The 15449-nt window shown below is 46.5% G+C and overlaps 1 protein-coding gene across 1 annotated transcript in view; it reads right to left on the bottom strand.

The window, feature by feature from the left end:
- PIK3CD (phosphatidylinositol-4,5-bisphosphate 3-kinase catalytic subunit delta) overlaps positions 1 to 11727 on the bottom strand; it is a 42121-nt gene extending 30394 nt beyond the window's left edge. Inside the window, exons 1-5 of the mRNA XM_060758947.2 lie at positions 11317 to 11727; positions 10251 to 10414; positions 7728 to 7956; positions 4329 to 4561; positions 681 to 860 (exon numbers count right to left, since the gene is read on the bottom strand). Of these exons, the coding sequence (XP_060614930.2) occupies positions 681 to 860; positions 4329 to 4561; positions 7728 to 7956; positions 10251 to 10391 (783 nt within the window). The 5' untranslated portion in view covers positions 10392 to 10414; positions 11317 to 11727. The remainder of the gene's footprint in view (positions 1 to 680; positions 861 to 4328; positions 4562 to 7727; positions 7957 to 10250; positions 10415 to 11316) is intronic.
- Positions 11728 to 15449: the final 3722 nt, after the last annotated feature.

The raw sequence follows: 15449 nt of genomic DNA, 5'->3' as shown, positions 1-15449 counted from the left end.
TTCTCCATTCTCCAGCTCTGAGAAGGCCTACTTCCTTCCCCAGCTCTGAGAAGAACACTTACTTTCTCACTCCCCAGCTTTAAGGCCATCTTCCTACAGCTCTAAGAAGACCTACTTTCTCCATTCTCCAGCTTTGAGAAGGCCTACTTCCTTCCCCAGCTCTGAGAAGAACACTTACTTTCTCCCTCCCCAGCTTTAAGGCCATCTTCCTACAGCTCTAAGAAGACCTACTTTCTCCTTTCTCCAGCTCTAAGAAGACCTACTTTCTCCTTTCTCCAGCTCTAAGAAGGCCTATTTTCTCCAGCTCTGAGAAGAACACTTACATTTCTCCGTCCCCAGCTCTCTAAGGCAGACTTTCTCCAGCTCTAAGAAGGCCTGCTTTCTCCTTTCTCCAGCTCTAAGAAGACCCACTTTCTTCTTTCTCCAGCTCTGAGAAAAAGGCCTACTTCCTCCCTTCCCCAGCTCTGAGAAGAACACCTACTTTCTCCCTTCTCAGCTCTAAGGCTGACTTCCTTCAGCTGTAAGAAGACCTACTTCCTCCCTTCTCCAGCTCTGAGAAGGCCACATGGTAATTTTTTTTGGAAGAATTAGAATAAAGTTTACTTTTCCCTCCCTCTGAGCTGAGAGAGTGTGACCTGCCCGAAGGAAGGAAGGGAGGGAGGGAGGGAGGGTACACATACCTGGAACTGGTACAAGGGGTAGTTTCCATAGAGGTATTCATATTTCCCGTTAATCTGCAAAGCATAATCTTCAGGGCTGTTTACTTTTTGGTGTCGGAAAACCGTCGCTTGCTTCTTGATGGCGTAGCTCATGAGGGTGGCAGGGAACTCCTTGGGGGAGATCTGGAAGGTAAAACTTTCCTGTGGGACCCAGAAAGAAAGAAACAACTCGGTTTGCAAATACGTTTTCACATCCGTACATCAACTACAAAGCTCAAGGTCGACTTTCCCCAAACTCCAGCAGTGTTCACATTTGGACATATTGAGAATTCGTGCCAAGTTTGGTCCAGATCCATCATTGTTTGAGTCCACAGTGCTCTCTGGACGTAGGTGAACTACAACTCCCAAACTCAAGGTCAATGCCCGCCAAACCCTTCCAATTTTTTTCTGTTTGTCATGGGAGTTCTGTATGCCAAGTTTGGTTCAATTCCATCGCTGGTGGAGTTCAGAGTGCGCTTTGATTGTAAGCGAACTATAAATCCCAGCAACTACAACTCCCAAATGACAAAATCAATCCCCTCCAACTCCACCAGTGTACAAATTTGAGCATATTGGGTATTTGTGCCAATTTTCGTCCACTGAATGGAAAGGGTTAGACAAAATTAGTAGGAAATGACACGATTTCACGAGTGCTTATTAACAACCAGTTGTTTACCTTCTAGTTAGTTCAGGCAACATTGGCTTTGGAGGGAGAAGCTAGGCCTGAGCTCTCGTGTCAAGTCAAGTCCTGGTTTTGGATTCAAATATCCTGGAAGTTTTCTATGTTCTTGTTTTATGATTCTTGCTCAAGTTTTTCTAAGGATACCCTTTGTTTATGGATATGTGCTGTGCTTGTGAGTTTTGGCTATTCCTGGACTGCTCAGAGAAGAACTTTCTCCCTTCCCCAGTTCTGCAAAGGCCTACTTTCTCCCTTCTCCAGCTGTAAGAAGACCTACTTCCTCCCTTCCCCAGCTGTAAGAAGGCCTACTTCCTCCCTTCTCCAGTTGTAAGAAGGGATACTTTCTCCCTTTCCCAGCTCTGAGGCCTACTTCCTCCCTTCTCCAACTCTGAGAAGAAAGCCTACTTTCTCCCTTCTCCAGCTGTAAGAAGACCTACTTTCTCCCTTTCCCAGCTCTGAGGCCTACTTCCTCCCTTTTCCAACTCTGAGAAGGAAGCCTACTTTCTCCCTTCCCCAGCAGAGAATCTGTTCTGTAGGTCTGAGATAATACTTGGGAAAGAGATAGCAAAAAATAGTGGGAAACAATATGATTTCATGAGTGCTTATAAACAGCCAGTTGGTTACCTCATAGTTAGTTCAGGCAATTTCAAGTATCCCGGAAGTTTTCAATATTCTTGTTTTATGATTCTTGCTCAAATTTTTCTAAGGATACCCTTTGTTTATGGATTTATGCTGTACTTGTGAGTTTTGACTATTCCTGGACTGCTCTGAGAAGGACTTTCTCCCTTCCCCAGCCCTGCAATGGCCTACTTCCTCCCTTACCCAGCTCTGAGAAGAAGGCCTACTTTCTCCCTTCCCCAGATGTAAGAAGGAGGGAGAAGCTAGGCCTTCACCAGTTCTGCAAAGGCCTACTTCCTCCCTTCTCCAGGTGTAAGAAGGCCTACTTTCTTCCTTTCCCAGCTCTGAGGCCTACTTTCTCCCTTCCCCAGATGTAAGAAGGAGGGAGAAGTTAGGCCTTCACCAGTTCTGCAAAGGCCTACTTCCTCCCTTCTCCAGGTGTAAGAAGGCCTACTTTCTTCCTTTCCCAGCTTTGAGGCCTCCTTTCTCCCTTCCCCAGGTTTAAGAAGGAGGGAGAAGCTAGGCCTTCACCAGTTCTGCAAAGGCCTACTTCCTCCCTTCTCCAGGTGTAAGAAGAAGGCCTACTTCCTCCCTTCCCCAGCTCTGAAAAGAAGGCCTACTTTCTCCCTTCCCCAGGTGTAAGAAGGAGGGAGAAGCTAGGCCTTCACCAGTTCTGCAAAGGCCTACTTCTTCCCTTCTCCAGGTGTAAGAAGAAGGCCTACTTCCTCCCTTCCCCAGCTCTGAAAAGAAGGCCTACTTTCTCCCTTCCCCAGGTGTAAGAAGGAGGGAGGAGCTAGGCCTTCACCAGTTCTGCAAAGGCCTACTTCCTCCCTTCTCCAGGTGTAAGAAGGCCTACTTTCTCCTTTCCCTAGCTCTGAGAACAAGGCCTACTTCCTCTCTTCTCCAGCTCTGAGAAAAAAGGCCTACTTCCTCCCTTCCCCAGCTCTGAGAAAAAGGCCTACTTTCTCCCTTCCCCAGCAGATAATCAGTTCCATAGGTCCGAGATAATACTTGGGGAAAAGATAGAGAAAATTAATGGGATATGACATGATTTCATGGGTGCTTATTAACAGCCAGTTGTTTACCTTTTAGTTAGTTCAGGCAACACTGGCTTTGGAGGGAGAAGCTAGGCCTGAGTTCTTGTGTCAAGGCAAGTCCTGGTTTTGGATTCAAATACCCTGGAAAATTTTGATGTTCTTGTTTTATGATTCTTGTTCAAGTTTTTCTAAGATACCCTTTGTTTATATATTCATGCTGTACTTGTGAGTTTTGGCTATTCCAGGACTGCTCTGAGAAGGACTTTCTCCCTTCCCCAGCTCTGAGAAAAAGGCCTACTTCCTACCTTCTCCAGCTGTAAGAAGGCCTACTTTCTCCCTTCCTCATCTCTGAGAAGAAGGCCTACCTTCTCTCTTTCCCAGCTCTGAGTCCTACTTCCTCCCTTCTCCAGCTCTGAGAAGAAAGCCTACTTTCTCCCTTCCCCAGCAGATAATCAGTTCCATAGGTCCGAGATAATACTTGGGGAAAAGATAGAGAAAATTAATGGGATATGACACGATTTCATGGGTGCTTATTAACAGCCAGTTGTTTACCTTCTAGTTAGTTCAGGCAACACTGGCTTTGGAGGGAGAAGCTAGGCCTGAGTTCTTGTGTCAAGGCAAGTCCTGGTTTTAGATTCAAATATCCTGGAAAATTTCGATGTTCTTGTTTTATGATTCTTGTTCAAGTTTTTCTAAGATACCCTTTGTTTATATATTCATGCTGTACTTGTGAGTTTTGGCTATTCCAGGACTGCTCTGAGAAGGACTTTCTCCCTTCCCCAGCTCTGAGAAAAAGGCCTACTTCCTCCCTTCTCCAGCTGTAAGAAGGCCTACTTTCTCCCTTCCTCATCTCTGAGAAGAAGGCCTACCTTCTCTCTTTCCCAGCTCTGAGTCCTACTTCCTCCCTTCTCCAGCTCTGAGAAGAAAGCCTACTTTCTCCCTTCCCCAGCAGATAATCAGTTCCATAGGTCCGAGATAATACTTGGGGAAAAGATAGAGAAAATTAATGGGATATGACACGATTTCATGGGTGCTTATTAACAGCCAGTTGTTTACCTTCTAGTTAGTTCAGGCAACACTGGCTTTGGAGGGAGAAGCTAGGCCTGAGTTCTTGTGTCAAGGCAAGTCCTGGTTTTAGATTCAAATATCCTGGAAAATTTCGATGTTCTTGTTTTATGATTCTTGTTCAAGTTTTTCTAAGATACCCTTTGTTTATATATTCATGTTGTACTTGTGAGTTTTGGCTGTTCCAGGACTGTGTTACCTTTGGATTTTAATGAGAGCCCATGGACTCACCCCTCCACTTTCAAACTTGACGTTGACAAAAATGTTCTTATTGGGGATCTGGAGGGGAGTCCTTCTTCCCAGTCCGTTGGCCAAGGGTTCCAGTTGGACTGGGAAGCTGTATTCCATCCAGGCCTTCCAGCTCAGCTGTTGGCGCCGGGCCGCTCGCTCCTCGCAGAAGTGCTGCATTTTGGCACGGAAGTCGTTCACTTCCGGGTCTCCCAGAGAGTCAAACTCGTGCAAACCTGCACAACAACAACAACAAAACAATCCAGATTCTTACCTATACAATAGCTCATCCCCTTAGTCACCTTTGTGGATGCCATTGCAGAAATATGTTTTAATATGTATTTTATGGAATACTAGCTTGGGGTTATTTGAAAAAGTCAATGTTTTAATTGTACAAAATGCATAAGGTTGTGAGTGAACTACAACTCCCATCATGCCAAGTTAACTCCCCCAAATCAAGCCCCAAATGGCTCTGCGACTATTATGCGAGGAACGCAAAAATACCTATTTTGCCACCCAACTCCCATCCTGCCAAGTTAATCCCCAGATACTCCATCAGTACTTAAAGTTTGTTATGTTGGGCAAGTTTGATCGAGATGCATCATTAGTGGGGTTCAGTGTGCTCTCTAGCTGTAGGGTAAACTACAACTCCCACTATGGTGGGTCAGTCCCCTCGAACCCCTCTGGTAGGTTCAGTTAGTCATGAGGGTTCTGTGTGCCAAGTTTGGTCCAGATCCATCATCGGTGGAGGTCACCATTTCTCTGGTTGTGGGTGAACTACAACTCCCAGAAAGGAAGGTCAATCTCTCCCCCCCCCCCCCCAAGTAATCAAATTTCGGCGTATCAGGTATGTGTGCTTAGTTTGGTCCAGATCCATCGGTGTTTGGGTTCACAGTGCTCTCTGGATGTAGGTGAACGACAACTCCCCCAAATCGAGTGCCAAATGGCTCTGCGACTATTATGCGAGGAATGCAAAAATACCTATTTTGCCACCCAAATCCCATCCTGCCAGGTTAACCCCCAGATACTCCATCAGTACTTAAAGTTTGTTATGTTGGGCAAGTTTGCTCTAGATGCATCCTCAGTGGGGTTCACTGTGCTCTCTGGCTATAGGGTAAACTACAACTCCCACTATGGTGAGTCAGTTCCCTCAAACCCCTCCAGTAGGTTGAGTGAGTCATGTGGGTTCTGTGTGCCAAGTTTGGTCCAGGTCCATCATCGCTGGAGGTCACAATTTTTCTGGTTGTGGGTGAACTACAACTCCCAGAAAAAAGGAAGGTCAGTCCCCCTCCCCACTCCAAGTAATCAAACTTTGGCATATCAGATATGTGTGCTTAGTTTGGTCCAGATCCATCGGTGTTTGGGTTCACAGTGCTCTCTGGATGTAGGTGAACTACAACTCCTCAAAATCAAGCCCCAAATAGCCTTGCGAGTATTATGCGAGGAACAAAAAAATACCTATTTTGCCACCCAAACAATGGGGATGGCGACTATTACGTGAAGAAATACAGCAGTTGGGGCAGAGCAATGGGGATGGCACACTGGCGACTATTATGTGAAGAAATACAGCAGTTGGGGCAGAGCAATGGGGATGGCACACTGGCGACTATTATGTAAAGAAAAACAGCAGATGGGGCAGAGTGGTGGGGATGGCACACTGGCAACTATTATGTGAAGAAACACAGCAGTCGGGGCAGAGCAATGGGGATGGCACCATTGCGACTATTATGTGAAGAAACACAGCAGTCGGGGCAGAGCAATGGGGATGGCACACTGGCGACTATTATGTGAAGAAACACAGCAGTTGGAGCAGAGCAATAGGGATGGCACACTGGCGACTATTATGTGAAGAAATACAGCAGTTGGGGCAGAGCAATGGGGATGGCACACTGGTGACTATTATGTGAAGAAATACAGCAGTTGGGGCAGAGCAATGGGGATGGCACACTGGCGACTATTATGTGAAGAAATACAGCATTTGGGGCAGAGTGGTGGGGATGGCACACTGGCAACTATTATGTGAAGAAATACAGCAGTTGGGGCAAAGCAATGGGGATGGCACACTGGTGACTATTACGTGAAGAAACACAGCAGTTGGATCAGAGCAGTGGGGATGGCACACTGGCGACTATTACGTGAAGAAATACAGCAGATGGGGCAGAGCAATGGGGATGGCACACTGGCGACTATTATGTGAAGAAACATAGCAGTTGGAGCAGAGCAGTGGGGATGGCACACTGGCGACTATTATGTGAAGAAATACAGCAGTTGGGGCAGAGCAATGGGGATGGCACGCTGGCGACTATTACGTGAAGAAACATAGCAGTTGGAGCAGAGCAGTGGGGATGGCACACTGGCGACTATTATGTGAAGAAATACAGCAGTTGGGGCAGAGCAATGGGGATGGCACGCTGGCGACTATTACGTGAAGAAACATAGCAGTTGGAGCAGAGCAGTGGGGATGGCACACTGGCGACTATTATGTGAAGAAACATAGCAGTTGGAGCAGAGCAGTGGGGATGGCACACTGGCGACTATTACGTGAAGAAACACAGCAGTTGGAGCAGAGCAGTGGGGATGGCACGCTGGCGACTATTACGTGAAGAAACACAGCAGTTGGAGCAGAGCAGTGGGGATGGCACACTGGCGACTATTATGTGAAGAAATACAGCAGTTGGAGCAGAGCAGTGGGGATGGCACACTGGCGACTATTACGTGAAGAAATACAGCAGTTGGAGCAGAGCAGTGGGGATGGCACACTGGCGACTATTACGTGAAGAAACACAGCAGTTGGAGCAGAGCAGTGGGGATGGCACGCTGGCGACTATTACGTGAAGAAACACAGCAGTTGGAGCAGAGCAGTGGGGATGGCACACTGGCGACTATTACGTGAAGAAACATAGCAGTTGGAGCAGAGCAGTGGGGATGGCACACTGGCGACTATTACGTGAAGAAATACAGCAGTTGGAGCAGAGCAGTGGGGATGGCACACTGGCGACTATTACGTGAAGAAACACAGCAGTTGGAGCAGAGCAGTGGGGATGGCACACTGGCGACTATTACGTGAAGAAACACAGCAGTTGGAGCAGAGCAGTGGGGATGGCACACTGGCGACTATTACGTGAAGAAACATAGCAGTTGGAGCAGAGCAGTGGGGATGGCACACTGGCGACTATTACGTGAAGAAATACAGCAGTTGGAGCAGAGCAGTGGGGATGGCACACTGGCGACTATTACGTGAAGAAACACAGCAGTTGGAGCAGAGCAGTGGGGATGGCACGCTGGCGACTATTATGTGAAGAAATACAGCAGTTGGGACAGAGCCTTTTCTGGTTGGCTCCATCTTTATCTATAGACTAGGGAAGGGGGGGGGGGCTGATGGATCAGAAGAAGGCCGCTCACCTTTGCCGATAAGGAGGCTGATTTGAGAATTGATCAGCTTCTTGACCCGATCGCCTTCACGGGCTACGAGCCGCAGGACCGGCAAGAAGGGCTGGATGTCGCAGAGGCGCCGCTGCTCATCTTCCAGCTCTTGCCGCTCGGCCGTCTGGTTGATGCAGGTGAAGACGTACGACTCTGGGTCGCTGAGCATGTGGAAGAAGGGCTCGCACTGGGCATGGTGCCAGACCAGCTGGAGAAAGAGAATTTAATCTATGCTGACGATCCTGCCATCACCACCCAAGCAGCTGAACAGAAATGGTTGAACAGAAGCTCTCCAAATCTTTAGTGTTCTTATTATCCATTACAGGAAAAACCAGGTTGCTCCATCAATGTTTAACATTGACACAAATGACCAGCCACTGCCAGAAGGGACAGAGAATTTAATCTATGCTGACGATCGTGCCACCACCACCCAAGCAGGGAGCTTTGAAATGGTTGAACAGAAGCTCTCTGAAGTTTTAGCTGCTCTTACTATCTATTATATGTAAAACCAGCTTGCACCATTAATATTTAACATTTACATAAATGACCAGCCTCTGCCAGAAGGGACAGAGAGTTTCATCTATGCTGACGATCGTGCCATCACTGCTCAAGCCACTGCCAGAAGGGACAGAGAGTTTCATCTATGCTGACGATCATGCCATCACCACCCAAGCAGGGAGCTCTGTGATAGTTGTTCTCCAAAACTTTAGCTGCTCTTACTGTCTATTATAGCGAAAACCAGCTTGCCCTACTAATTTTTAACATTTGCACAAATGATCAGCCATGGCCAGAAGGGACAGAGAGTTTCATCTATGCTGACGATCGTGCCATCACCACTCAAGGAAGGAGCTTTGAAATGGTTGAACAAAAGCTCTCTGAAGCTTGAGGTGCTCTAACTGCCTATTACACTGAAAGCCAGATTGCTCCATCAATGTTCAACATTTACACAAATGACCAGCCATGGCCAGAAGGGACAGTAAGTTTCATCTATGCCTACGATCGTGCCATCACTGCTCAAGCAGAGAGCTTTAAAATGGTTGAATAGAAGCTCTCTGAAGCTTTAGGTGCTCTAACTGCCTATTACACTGAAAGCCAGCTTGCGCCATCAATGTTTAACATCTACACAAATGACCAGCCACCGCCAGAAGGGACAAAGAGTTTCCTCTATGCTGACGATCATGCCATCACCACTCAAGCAGAGAGCTCTGGGATAGTTGAAAAGAAGCTCTCTGAAGCTTTAGCTGCTCTTACTGTCTATTACAGGGAAAACCAGCTTGCGCCATCAATGTTTAACATCTACACAAATGACCAGCCTCTGCCAGAAGGGACAGAGAGTTTCATCTACACTGACAATCATGCCATCACCACCCAAGCAGGGAGCTCTGTGATGGTTGAACAGAAACTCTCCAAAGCTTTAGCTGCTCTTACTGTCTATTACAGGGAAAACCAGGTTGATCCATCAATTCTTGTGGGTTTTTTCGGGCTATATGGCCATGTTCTAGAGGCATTTCTCCTGACGTTTCGCCTGCATCTATGGCAAGCATCTTCAGAGGTCTGCATGGTATACGGTAGACTCCTGCAGAGTAGACTCCTGCATGGTATACGGTAGACTCTGCAGGAGTCTACCGTATACCATGCAGCTGTGGACAAGTCTACATAGGGACCACCAAACGCAGCGCCCAAACAAGAATCCAGGAACATGAAAGGCACTGCAGACTACTTCATCCAGAGAAGTCAGCCATAGCAGAGCACCTCATGAACCAACCTGGACACAGCATTTTATTTGAGAACACAAAAATGCTGGACCACTCTCACAACCACCATGTCAGACTACACAGAGAAGCCATTGAAATCCACAAACATGTGGACAATTTCAACAGAAAGGAAGAAACCATGAAAATGAACAAAATCTGGCTACCAGTATTAAAAAACTCTAAAATTAAAACAGCAGAGAGAAAAACAGGCAGGGACATCTAATCACCTTTCAAGAAGAGTTTGCTCCAGGCACTGTCAGCCCATTGTATGCTAATCAAGGTGGTCAGTTGAAAAGATTCACACCTAGCCCAACTTACAAAAGCCTTTTGTCTCACCCTGGTCATTCCACAGATATATAAACCCCTTTTTCCCAGCTCCAGCAGACCTCTGAAGATGCTGGCCATAGATGCAGGCGAAACGTCAGGAGAAATGCCTCTAGAACATGGCCATATAGCCCGAAAAAACCCACAAGAACTGAGTGATTCCGGCCATGAAAGCCTTCGACAATACATTGATCCATCAATGTTTAACATCTACACAAATGACCAGCCTCTGCCAGAAGGGACAGAGAGTTTCATCTATGCTGACGATCGTGCCATCACTGCTCAAGCAGAAAGCTTTGAAATGGTTGAATAGCAAGCCAGGCCTTGTTCACAAGAAGCAGACCAATGTATCGCAAGACAGAATTCAGTAAACATCCGCAGTTGGGCAACTCCATTGAGACAGACGGGAAAAGGGTCTCTGTACCTGTTTGATGGTGCCCAGAGTTGCATTGCAGGGAACGGAGAGGGTCAAGTAAATGCCGGTGGGCAATAGGAAGTCCACTGGGATGCTCTGGTTGGCTTCTTTGGACCAAAATTCGACCGGGCAATAAATCCCAGGCAGCATCCTGTTTGGTGATCAGCTACAACCTGCAACCAAAGCAAAACAGAGGAGAGAACCTCAATCAACATCCCTACAAAGTCCACAAAGTAAGCTGCGTGTTTAGAAAGCAAGCTGTGCATTTGTCAGACAAGTTAACATCATTTCTAAACGAAAAACTAAGACTAGACACTTCTTGATAAGTCCACTCCCAAATAGGTTAAAGACAAGATACTCTTTGAAAAGTATTAACATTGAAATGCTTCTTTTGCCCAATTTTAAAAGGTTAACTTTTGTAAAACTTTAGAGAGTCATCGATATTGTACTCAGAAAAACATCCTTTGGAAGAGAAATCCAATTTGCGAGACATGTTAGTATCCTTTCTAAGCCCACTTCCTAATAGATCAAAGATGAGATACTCTTTCAAAAGTATTCAAACTGAAATGCTTTCTTTGCCCAGTCTTTAATAGCTTAACTTTCTTAAAACTTAAGAAAGTCATAGATATCATAGTCAGAAAAACATCCTTCGGAGGAGAAATCCAATTTGCAAGACATGTTAGCATCCTTTCTAAGCCCACTCCCAAATAGATCAAAGATGAAAAGTATTCAAACTTAAATACTTGCTTTGCCCAGTCTTTAATAGGTTAACTTTCTTAAAACTTAAGAAAGTCATAGTTATCGTAGTCAGAAAAACATCCTTCGGAGGAGAAACCCAATTTGTGAGACTTTTCTAATCCCACTCCCAAATAGATCAAAGATGAGATACTCTTCGAAAAGTATTCAAACTTAAATCCTTTTTTTGCCCGGTCTTTAAGAGGTTAACTTTCTTAAAACTTTAGAAAGTCATAGATATCGTAGTCAGAAAAACATGCTTCGGAGAAGAAATCCGGTTCCTCTCTGTCCTTAATGCACCTCTCAAGAAAAGACAAATTCAACAGGTAAAGCTCCTTGCCATTATGGACGCTCTGCAGCCATCTTTAAAACAATCTCCAATATGCCGAAGCCGGAAAAAGAAGAATTGCAGCTCGGAGGATTCTTTTGCGTGTTGTGTTGTCAGCCTTCGCAGCCCGTCTGCCCTTCTTTCTTTCTTATCTGCCTCTGAGTGTGTGACATTTCCTCGCCGCGTAACCGAAAGGGAGCAAAGATTCCCAGAAACGCAAGCCGTGACAGACACTTGTTTTTTCCTGTTGTCGTGTATGTGTGTGTGTGTGTGTGTCTATCCGCCAATCCTGTGCGGTATCGCTGCGAAGTCCAGATGCGCTGGCCACAAAACCACATGCACAAGTTCCTAGGAAGAAAAGGGAAAGGGAAGCCAAGGAGGCGTCGCAGGAAGAAAGAGGGTGTTTTTGGCAGCCGCTCACAACCGATGCGCACAGGCAGATAGGCATGCTTTTTGCAAAAAAAGATAAGGTTAGCGCACTGGAACAACGCACAACTGTTCCTTTCCACTGAAGCAGAACCTCATGCCAGTTTCGAGAGTTATTTTTGGACGACAAAGTCAATCAGGTTCGCCTTGTGCTTGTTGGAAATCACAACCTTCCAAGCCTCCACAAATTGTTTGTAAATGCGTATAATTGTTAACTTCTGTTAAGTGGCATGTCTGTATCCTTGGCTGTTTAATGACATGGTTCTTCAGTTTAACAACTGAGAAACCTGTGTGCCATTCCATTATGAATATCCCTTGTTCAAAGAGTTGACTTCTAACAAGGTCATCCTTTTCTTGGCCATGTTCATGAAGATTCACATTTGCCAAACGGATGTGACATCATTTTTACATATTAAAAAACCACTGGGATGTCTTTGGTGGAGGAAACACTTAAAAGAAACACTGGAGTGACTGTGGTGGAGGAAACATTTAAAAAACACTGGGATGCCTGTGGTGGAGGTAACACATCAAAGAAACACTGGGATGTGGTGGAGGAAACATATAAAAAAAACACTGGGATGTCTGCGGTGGAGGTAACACATAAAAGAAACACTGGGATATCTGTGGTGGAGGAAAAATACAAAAGAAACACTGGGATGTCTGCGGTGGAGTAAACACATAAAAGTAACACTGGGATGTCTGTGGTGGAGGAAAACATAAAAGAAAACTGGGATGTCTGCGGTGGAGGAAACACATAAAAGAAACACTGGGATGTCTGCGGTGGAGGTAACACATAAAAGAAACACTGGGATATCTGTGGTGGAGGAAAAATACAAAAGAAACACTGGGATATCTGTGGTGGAGGAAAAATACAAAAGAAACACTGGGATGTCTGCGGTGGAGTAAACACATAAAAGTAACACTGGGATGTCTGTGGTGGAGGAAAACATAAAAGAAAACTGGGATGTCTGCGGTGGAGGAAACACATAAAAGAAACACTGGGATGTCTGCGGTGGAGGAAACATACCAAAAAAACACTGGGATGAATGTGGTGGAGGAAAAATACAAAAGAAACACTGGGATGTCTGCGGTGGAGGAAACACATAAAAGTAACACTGGGATGTCTGTGGTGGAGGAAAACATAAAAGAAAACTGGGATGTCTGCGGTGGAGGAAACACATAAAAGAAACACTGGGATGTCTGCGGTGGAGGTAACACATAAAAGAAACACTGGGATATCTGTGGTGGAGGAAAAATACAAAAGAAACACTGGGATATCTGTGGTGGAGGAAAAATACAAAAGAAACACTGGGATGTCTGCGGTGGAGGAAACACATAAAAGAAACACTGGGATGTCTGTGGTGGAGGAAACACATAAAAGAAAACAGGGATGTCTGCGGTGGAGGAAACTCATAAAAGAAACACTGGGATGTCTGTGGTGGAGGAAACGCATAAAAGAAACACTGGGGTGTCCATGGTGGAGGAAACACATAAAATCTAGGATTGACTGGTCCCCGAATGAAAGCCTTAATGAAGGGCTTAATAACAAAAGACCCTCCCCATGAATGTAGAGCAGTGTAGCTTAGCACTAGCCCAAAGTGGTAATAACAACTAAACACTGTTATGTCTTCCATAGGAGGCTTTTCTTTGGAGGAAAACATAATATAGTTGCACTATCTACAGTAACAAGGTTTCCACAACACAAATAAATAAATACATCGTAGCTTTACACACAGCAGCTTTCACACTGGAGTTTTCTCACACGGGGCTTCTCTCACACTGAGGTTTATCCCACACTCCTCAGGACGGCACTAGCTTTGGCCCACTGACTCTGACAGGCTTCGGCCTACTCACTCTCCTCAGGACGACACAAGCTTTGGCCCACTGACTCTGACAGGCTTCGGCCTACTCACTCTCCTCAGGACGGCACTAGCTTTGGCCCACTGACTCTGACAGGCATCGGCCTACTCACTCTCCTCAGGACGACGCTAGCTTTGGCCCACTGACTCTGACAGGCATCGGCCTACTCACTCTCCTCAGGACGACGCTAGCTTTGGCCCACTGACTCTGACAGGCTTCGGCCTACTCACTCTCCTCGGGACGACGCTAGCTTCGGCCCACTGACTCTGACAGGCTTCGGCCTACTCACTCTCCTCGGGACGACGCTAGCTTCGGCCCACTGACTCTGACAGGCTTCGGCCTACTCACTCCTCGGGACGACGCTAGCTTCGGCCCACTGACTCTGACAGGCTTCGGCCTTCTCACTCTCCTCGGGACGACGCTAGCTTCGGCCCACTGACTCTGACAGGCTTCGGCCTACTCACTCTCCTCGGGACGACGCTAGCTTTGGCCCACTGACTCTAACAGGCTTCGGCCTACTCACTCTCCTCAGGACAACACCAGCTTTGGCCCACTGACTCTAACAGGCTTCTATAACACAAATAAACAAATACATAGTAGCTTTATTCACAGCAGCCTTCACACTGGAGTTTTCTCAAACAAGGCTTCTCTCACATGGAGGATTGCCTCACACTCCTCAGGATGACACTAGCTCTGGCCCACTGACTCTAACTGGCTTCGTCCTACTCACTCTCCTCAGGACGATGCTAGCTCTGGCCCACTGACTCTTACAGGCTTCGGCCTACTCACTCTCCTCAGAACGACACCAGCTTTTGCCCGCTAACTCTAACAGGCTTCTATAACACAAATAAACAAATACATAGTAGCTTTACACACAGCAGCTTTCACACTGGAGCTTTCTCACACGGGGCTTCTCTCACACTGAGTTTTACCTCACTCTCCTCAGGACGACATTAGCTTTGGCCCACTGACTCTAACAGGCTTCGGCCTACTCACTCTCCTCAGGATGACGCTAGCTTTGGCCCACTGACTCTGACAGGCTTCTATAACACAAATAAACAAATACATAGTAGCTTTCCATGCAGCAGCCTTCACACTGAAGATTTCTCACACAAGGCTTCTCTCACACAAAAGTTTACCTCGTACTCCTCAGGAAGACACAAGCTTTGGCCCACTGACTCTAACAGGCTTCGGCCTACTCATTCTCCTCAGGACGACGCTAACTTTGGCCCACTGACTCTAACAGGCTCCGGCCTACTCATTCTCCTCAGGGCAACACTAGCTTTGGCCCACTGACTCTAACAGGCTTCGGCCTACTCTCTCTCCTCAGGACGACACTAGCTTTGCCCCACTGACTCTAACAGGCTTCAGCCTACTCACTCTCCTCAAGACAAAAACCAGCTTTGGCCCACTAGCTCTAACAGGCTTCTATAACACAAATAAACAAATACATAGTAGCTTTATACACAGCAGCCTTCACACTGGAGCTTTCTCACACAAGGCTTCTCTCACACAGAGGTTTACCTCATACTCCTCAGGAAGACACTAGCTTTGGCCCACTGACTCTAACAGGCTTCGGCCTACTCACTCTCCTCAGGACGATGCTAGTTTTGGCCCACTTCGTTATCCCAACGAAGAAATCCTATCAGCATATTCTCAGAACACGAAGCCGAGCCCTGGCTTTTGAATGCGGGAGAAAGCGATAGCGGAGGAACACCAAGTGCTGCCCAAGGACACGCTGGGATGAAATAAAGATGGGACATAGATGGCCTCAATGTGGGTCAAAATACAGCAACATATTCAAAATATTGAGTCATCAGATCGTATTGGAAGAGACCTCGAAAGGCTATCCAGTCCAA

This window comes from Anolis sagrei, chromosome 13 (genome assembly GCF_037176765.1).
Source record: "Anolis sagrei isolate rAnoSag1 chromosome 13, rAnoSag1.mat, whole genome shotgun sequence".
NCBI lineage: Eukaryota > Metazoa > Chordata > Lepidosauria > Squamata > Dactyloidae > Anolis > Anolis sagrei.
This window is presented reverse-complemented; position numbering and strand designations above follow the sequence as displayed.